A 6,532-nucleotide genomic window follows, 5' to 3' on the forward strand; every position below is an offset into this window, starting at 1 on the left:
TGTAGTTGTATGGATATTTTTCTATCATTGACAGTGTTGTACTTCAGGACAGATCTTGAAACACTCTTTATGATGATGAATGCCATACCCTTTCTCTTCAATTTGTCATTCCTAGCATAGTAGATCTTATGGTTGTCTGATTCAAAATGGCCAAAACCAGTCCATTCCAGCTCACTAAAGGCTAGGATATCGATCTTTATGCATTCCATTTCATTTTTGACAACTTCCAATTTTCCTAGATTCATACTTCTTACATTCTATGTTCCAATAATTAATGGATGTTTGCATCTCTTTCTACTCATTTTGTCTCTTGCCATATCAGTCAAAGTCTTCTTGCTAGCTATTAATTTTAGTACATTGTTGTTTAAATTTTCTCCATTGTTAATATTTCAATCTAATGACAAAGATATCAAATCAGTCTACATAGTAGATTTGGAAATCATCATTTGAGATTGCCATAGTTATCTAGTGCTGTTATAACAGAAATACCACAAGTGAGTAGCTTTAATGAACCAAGACCATTGCCATCTAGTTGATTCCAACTCATAGCAACCCCTTGTGTTCCCAAGGCTGTAAATCTTTATGGAAGTAGATTGCCTCATCTTCCTCCTGTGGATCAGCTGGTGGCTTTGAACCCCCAACCCTCTGGTTATACCACCAGAGCTCTTTAGCTTTAATGAACAGAAATTTATTTTCTCTGTTTTCAGCTTCTATTCCTATGTTTTTTGGAGAGCGTGTGTTACTCATTTTCACCTCCATTTGTGCTTGCTTGCTAAATCTGCTCTTCTCATATCTCCAAAGGACTTATTTAAGAAACACTTTATACTAATACATCCTCATTAAGACACTTAAGAAAACTCATTCCCAAATGGGATTGTAACCACAGCTATAGAGGTTAGGATTTACAACACATATTTTGTGGGGGCACAATTCAACTGATAACAGAGATTTTAATCTCTAAACCTGGTATGGATTTTACATTTTCTGTTCTAAGAATAGGGCCATAAACTCAACAGCCCACTGTTTTTGAGTAGTACAATCTGATACTCTGTAGATCAGCATAAATACATATTAAATGGAGACATGGTCTTTGTAGGCATTGTAGTGCCAAGATCAATACATACTTCTAGAATGGATCTGGAATGGATTTGCAAAGTATATTTATAAAAATTGTAATAATGGCTATGATCTACAGGCAGATTTATGCATAGACGCTCCTCTTCTTCCTTGTCCATGCTCTATCTCTGCCCACTCCCCAACCTTAGTCAATGCCAGACTGACTAAAACTCCATTACCAGAAATTCATTTGGGCGTTGTAATCCTCAAGTATCTTCTTTTAAAGTGTAAATATTCATGGTAGACTGCAAATTATTATTATCCTTCAATGTTACTGTTGTTAGTTACCCTCAAGTCAGCTCCAACTCATAGCTATTCCACGTACAATATGTATGGACATCCTGGCAAAGATCTCTGGCTTTTTGTTCAAGATCCTGCATCTGATTCATCATCATATGGACTTGAACCAGGGGCCTGCTGTATTCTTGTCAATCTTGGGCTTGTTGCCTTTGCAGTTTTGTGAGACAACAATCTACCGTTTTACCTGCCTATCTTGGATTTGTCAGCCTCTGAAGTTGGCAGCCTGCTAAATTGCCTGCTGATCTTGTGTTGTCAGCTATATATTAGCATCATTGGTTTTGCTTCTCTAGAGAACTTAGTCTTCTTATATCTTTTAATTGATTAATTTTTTAAAGTAAATCACCAGGTCTTTCTTCCTCATCTGTCTTAGTCTGGATGCACCACTGAAACCTGTCCACTGTGGGGGACCTGCTGGTGTTTGAAATACCAGTGGCATAGCTTGCAGCATCACCACAACATGCAAAACATTACAGTACAACAAACTGACAGAGGGGTCTTGGTGTCCTCCAACAATTTATTGAGAATTTATCAATTCCTTTGTTTTCTGATGACTAGCTAAAATCATTTTTGGAAGGGAATAGGTTATGGAGGAAGAATGAAAGAAAGAGGGAGACTGAGCATAAGGAAGGGGGACAGAAAAGGAGTAATTTTGGAGGAGGCAGTTCCTAGGGAGATTAGGTCTGGGAAAGCAGAAGCTGCTCAGTTAATGTGTAGTAAGAGGTAGGTAGACAAAGAGGGAGTTTGGGGAGGGTTAAGAAGATAAATTTCATCTATGTCATGATTCGTATCACAATTAGACCTACAGTTGTTATGTGCCATCGAGTCGGACCCAACTCATAGTGACCCCTCCTTGGGTTTCTGAGGCAGTATCACTACAGAAGTAGATTGCCCCATCTTCCTTTCGAGGAGTGGCTGGTGGGTTTGAACCATCAGCCTTCTGGTTAGCAGTCAAGTGCCTTAGGCACTACACTACCAGAGCTCCCAGACCTGCAGTTAGGGCTATTTTATCCCACAATGCACAAGGGGAAAACATTTTCTACTCTACTTCAATTTTGCTTCAAAGAAGAAAAAAGGATATTCCTGTTTTTCTCTCTGCTTTCTCATCATTTCAGTAAGAAGTCCACACTGATCTAACCTGGTTTATACTAACTTCATGTGTCTATTGTTCAGATAATTTATTTGATAATTATATAGCCTTGTAATATCTCATATCATCTTAGATTCTTGGCCAAATTTTTTATTGCTATTGAGCTTATCATGTGTGTCATATTCACAATGATACTGTAAATCACTTTCTGGTAAGTACAGTATGTTCTGCTTTTTAAAATCTATTATGGCTAAGTGTACAATGCAATGCATCTAGCAGATAGAATTGGGTTTTGGTGTTTTGTTGACTTGAACTGAGGGGAAGTCATAGCTTCTCTGCTCTAGTCCATGGGATACTGTTTCCTTTGATAGAGTTCACAGTGACTGTCTTTGAAATAATACTTCATTCTCCTAATTGCTAATCAAGCAGATAACTGAACTGTCTTGATCTTGGTAAATGCCACAGAGGGGAAAAAAAAAATCACCACTAAAAAGATTAAAACTTTTATCAGAAGAAAGGAATCCCATGAGCCTCCTCTTCATACTGTGATTGCATTAAGGAGCTTTTATACCAATGAAATAATATAGGATATAGTATAAAGATAACTTCATCTTATGTACAATAATGCATACTTCTCACATTGTGAGGGTCCATGCTAAATATGCTTCAATATTAACTTGTTAATGAGACGTGATTGAGCTTCTCCTTTTATCCTTTTCCAGAACCTGAATTTAATCTTATAGGATAAGCAAAAAATAAATACACTTAACAGGTATGAAGGGGAAGTGTTGCCACTGGAAATAAACTGTTTACTACAGACCAGACAAGGAGCTCTGATGCCTAAGGCATTTGACGGCTAACCGTAAGGTTGGAGGTTCAAACCCAGCTGCTCTGCGGAACCCAATGGAGGTCGCTATAAGTTGGAACCAAATGGATGGCAGTGAGATTGTTTTTTTTTTTTTTTTTGGTTTGAGAGGTTGGACACTTTCATTGACTAATTTACCACAGTCCAGGGGCCAGTTCACCAGTTCACCAGTTCACTGAGTTAGAAATCTGCATCCTGAGGCTTTTTGACAGCATTCCAAGAGACAATCTGCCTTTTACGATAACCAGTTAAACCAGTTGCTGTGGAGTTGATGCTGACCATAGGATTTTCAATGGCTAATTTTTCAGAAGTAGATCATCAAGCTTTTCTTCTGAAGCGGCAAAGTCAAGCATGGAAGTCAGACAAACCGGTCTGGGTTCGGTTGTGATAAGAGCTAGGTCTCCCGGCGTTGGTCTGGGTAGCGTTTATATGCTAGACAAAACTCCTCGTTTTTGCAGCTTTTGTGTCTCCGAGGGTCAGTGCTGGGGTCCTGGGCCGCTCTGGGCAGGCCTAGGGTCCGGTTAGAGGCACCTGTACGGCGCTCGGCCCAGGTGCCGGAGCAAAAACTTCCCTGAAATAAGTCCGCCTGGCATCCAGCCACGAGCTGCCACTCTGTCGCCAAACGAGAAGGCCTGTAATTGGGTAAAGTACGGAAACCCGAGCATGTCAAGCCGCCGCCTGTTGTTCAAACTGCACCGTTATAGATGGCGCACCTACAAACGCCGGGGCCCCTGCCCTCGCTGTCTGGAGGGGACAGTAGTGCCGGGAGCTCTGTGAATTCTCTTGGCAAGGTCCTCCTAAAAAGCCGCAGGCCTGACGCGAGCCCCGCGCAAGTCAGAAGGAAAGTGAGGCACAGAAATAAACTCTGGGACAGGGCGAGCACAGTCACCTCAACTTCGCTGTCCAATCCCTCTCATAGACCCCCTTCTCTTTCGTCAATCCCTTCGCCCGTGGGCCCGCCTCTTCCGCCGACCTCCCATCTCTAGGCCCCGCCCCTTCCGGCAGACCCGCCCCTCCCTGCCCACGTGTGGTCCTGAGACGAGCTTCAGGTCCCAGCACCAGTCTTCCGGGCAGATCCCCACAAGTGTGTGGTTCACGTCGCGACCCCCGCCCCTCCCAGCCATGAGGGTCCCCAAGAGGAAGGCCCTCAACGGCCAAGATGGCGCATCTTCCCTCGCGGGTGCAGCCAAGCGGGCTCGCGCTGACGAGCTCACCGGCATGCAGTTCAAGGCTCAGCTGAGGGACTCACAGAACGCGGGGCCAGGTGAGTGCTGGGCGATGGTCCGGGTCCAGGTGCAAGTGCTTCGGAGGCGGTCTCCCGGCCTTGACCTGGGTAGCGTTTGTATGCTAGACAAAACCTCTCCTTTTTGCAGCTTTTGTGTCTCCGAGGGTCAGAGTCAGGGTCCTAGGCCGGTCTGGGCAGCCCTAGAACTGCCAGCGGTGCTTCTCCTCCCTAAGCCGTCAGCAATAGCAAGAGAACCACGACTTGCTTGTTTGTGACATTTGCGCATGACTTAACTTTTCCTTTCCTTGGGCAGCATTCCTCAACAGGTTAAATAGCTCTTTATTGGATTTGTCAGGAAAGTAGACAAATGTTTATTAATTCCGTACTGTGAGTCAGCTCTGGGCTGTTTATTTAGGTGGTTTGCTACTATTTGAGCTGTCAGCATTGGTCCTTCAACACCACACTCATTTGACAACATGGGACAGATTACCTGAAACCACCAAGGTAACCTGTTAGTTGACCAGGATTGAACCGGTGACTGATGTGGAGCAGATTCTATCGTTGAATTTCATTTTTGAAAAATGTGTACTTCCTTCACAAATACTTGTGATCCTTTGGAAGATGTCAGGTTAGGAGGAAAAACACAATTGAGCATGAATGTGGAAACATTGTGCTAGTATAACATAATGACTGTTTCTCCCAAGTGAAAGAAATTATTAGGTTTATGACCAGAATTTTCTTTATTTTGCATTTTCCTCTCATATATTTTGCCTTTAAACTTTTAATGTCTGCAATTGCTAGTCAGTGCTAGGAAGATGATACTTGCTTTAGCAAATAATTATGCATTCATTCACTCCATAAATAAGTATTTATTAAACCAGTTACTGTTTCGTTGTCTGCAACTCGTGGAGACCCCACGTATGTCAGAACTGTGCTCCATAGGATTTTCAATGGCTAATTTCTTTGGAAGTAGATTGTCAGTCCTTTCTTCCACGGTGCCTCTGGGTCGATTCAAACCACCAACCTTTCAGTAGTAGCTAAGTGCTTAACTGTTTGTGCCACTGAGGGACTCTTGAGTATGTATTGTTGTTGGGTACCATTGATTTTGACCCATAGTGACCCTTTATAAGAGAATGCCGCAGAGGGTTTTCTTGTCTGTAAGCTTTATGGAAGCAGATTACTAGGTCTTCAAACCACTGGGTGGGTTTGAATCATCAACCTGTGGGTTAGCAGTTGAACGCCTAACTGTTGTGCCACCAGGGCTCCACGAGTATTTATTAGTGATTATTATTTGGAATAGGAGGCTTGGTGGCACAGAGGTTAAGTGTTCAGCTGCTAAATGAAAGGTTGGTGGTTTGAACACACCAGCCGCTCCCCAGGAGAAAAAAACATGATGATCTGCTCTCATAAAGATTGCAGCCTAGGGAACTATAAAGGCAGTTCTACTCTGTCCTATATATATGACAACTCAGCAGCACCCAACAACAACAGGATTTGCAGATGGCTATTGTGCTTGGCTACCAACTGAAAGGTTAGCTACTCTGACACACATTGGGTTGCCATGAGTTGGAGTTGACTCCATGACAATGAGCAGTGGTAGACTATTTACTAGGCTACAGATAGAATGGTAAGTAAAGATCACAGTCCTGCCATTGTGGGCTTACAAAGTCCAGACACATGTCCATCAATAAAATCATATATGTAGAGTGCCAATTGTAACTCTTCAAAACAAAAGAACCCACTGCTATTGAGTCGATTCTGACTCATAGCAACCCCCATTGGATTTTCAAGGCTGTAATCTATGTACGAAGTATGAATCTAGGAAAATTGGAAGTTGTCAAAAAGGAAATGGAACACATAAAGATTGATATCCTCGGCATTAGTGAGCTGAAATGGACTGGTTTTGGCCATTTTGAATCAGACAACCATATGATCTACT

The 6,532-nt window shown here is 42.5% G+C and overlaps 1 protein-coding gene across 1 annotated transcript in view; it reads left to right on the plus strand.

Annotated features, from left to right (window-relative positions):
- The first annotated feature begins 4,490 nt into the window (after positions 1-4,490).
- The window catches only part of URB1 (URB1 ribosome biogenesis homolog), a 124,838-nt gene continuing 122,796 nt past the window's right edge, over positions 4,491-6,532 (plus strand). The window contains exon 1 of the mRNA XM_007941287.1: positions 4,491-4,632. Coding sequence (XP_007939478.1) covers positions 4,491-4,632 — 142 coding nt within the window. The remainder of the gene's footprint in view (positions 4,633-6,532) is intronic.

The sequence above is a fragment of the Orycteropus afer genome, unplaced genomic scaffold, assembly GCF_000298275.1.
Source record: "Orycteropus afer afer isolate SDZICR_OR568_19922 unplaced genomic scaffold, OryAfe1.0 scaffold00078, whole genome shotgun sequence".
Lineage (NCBI taxonomy): Eukaryota > Metazoa > Chordata > Mammalia > Tubulidentata > Orycteropodidae > Orycteropus > Orycteropus afer.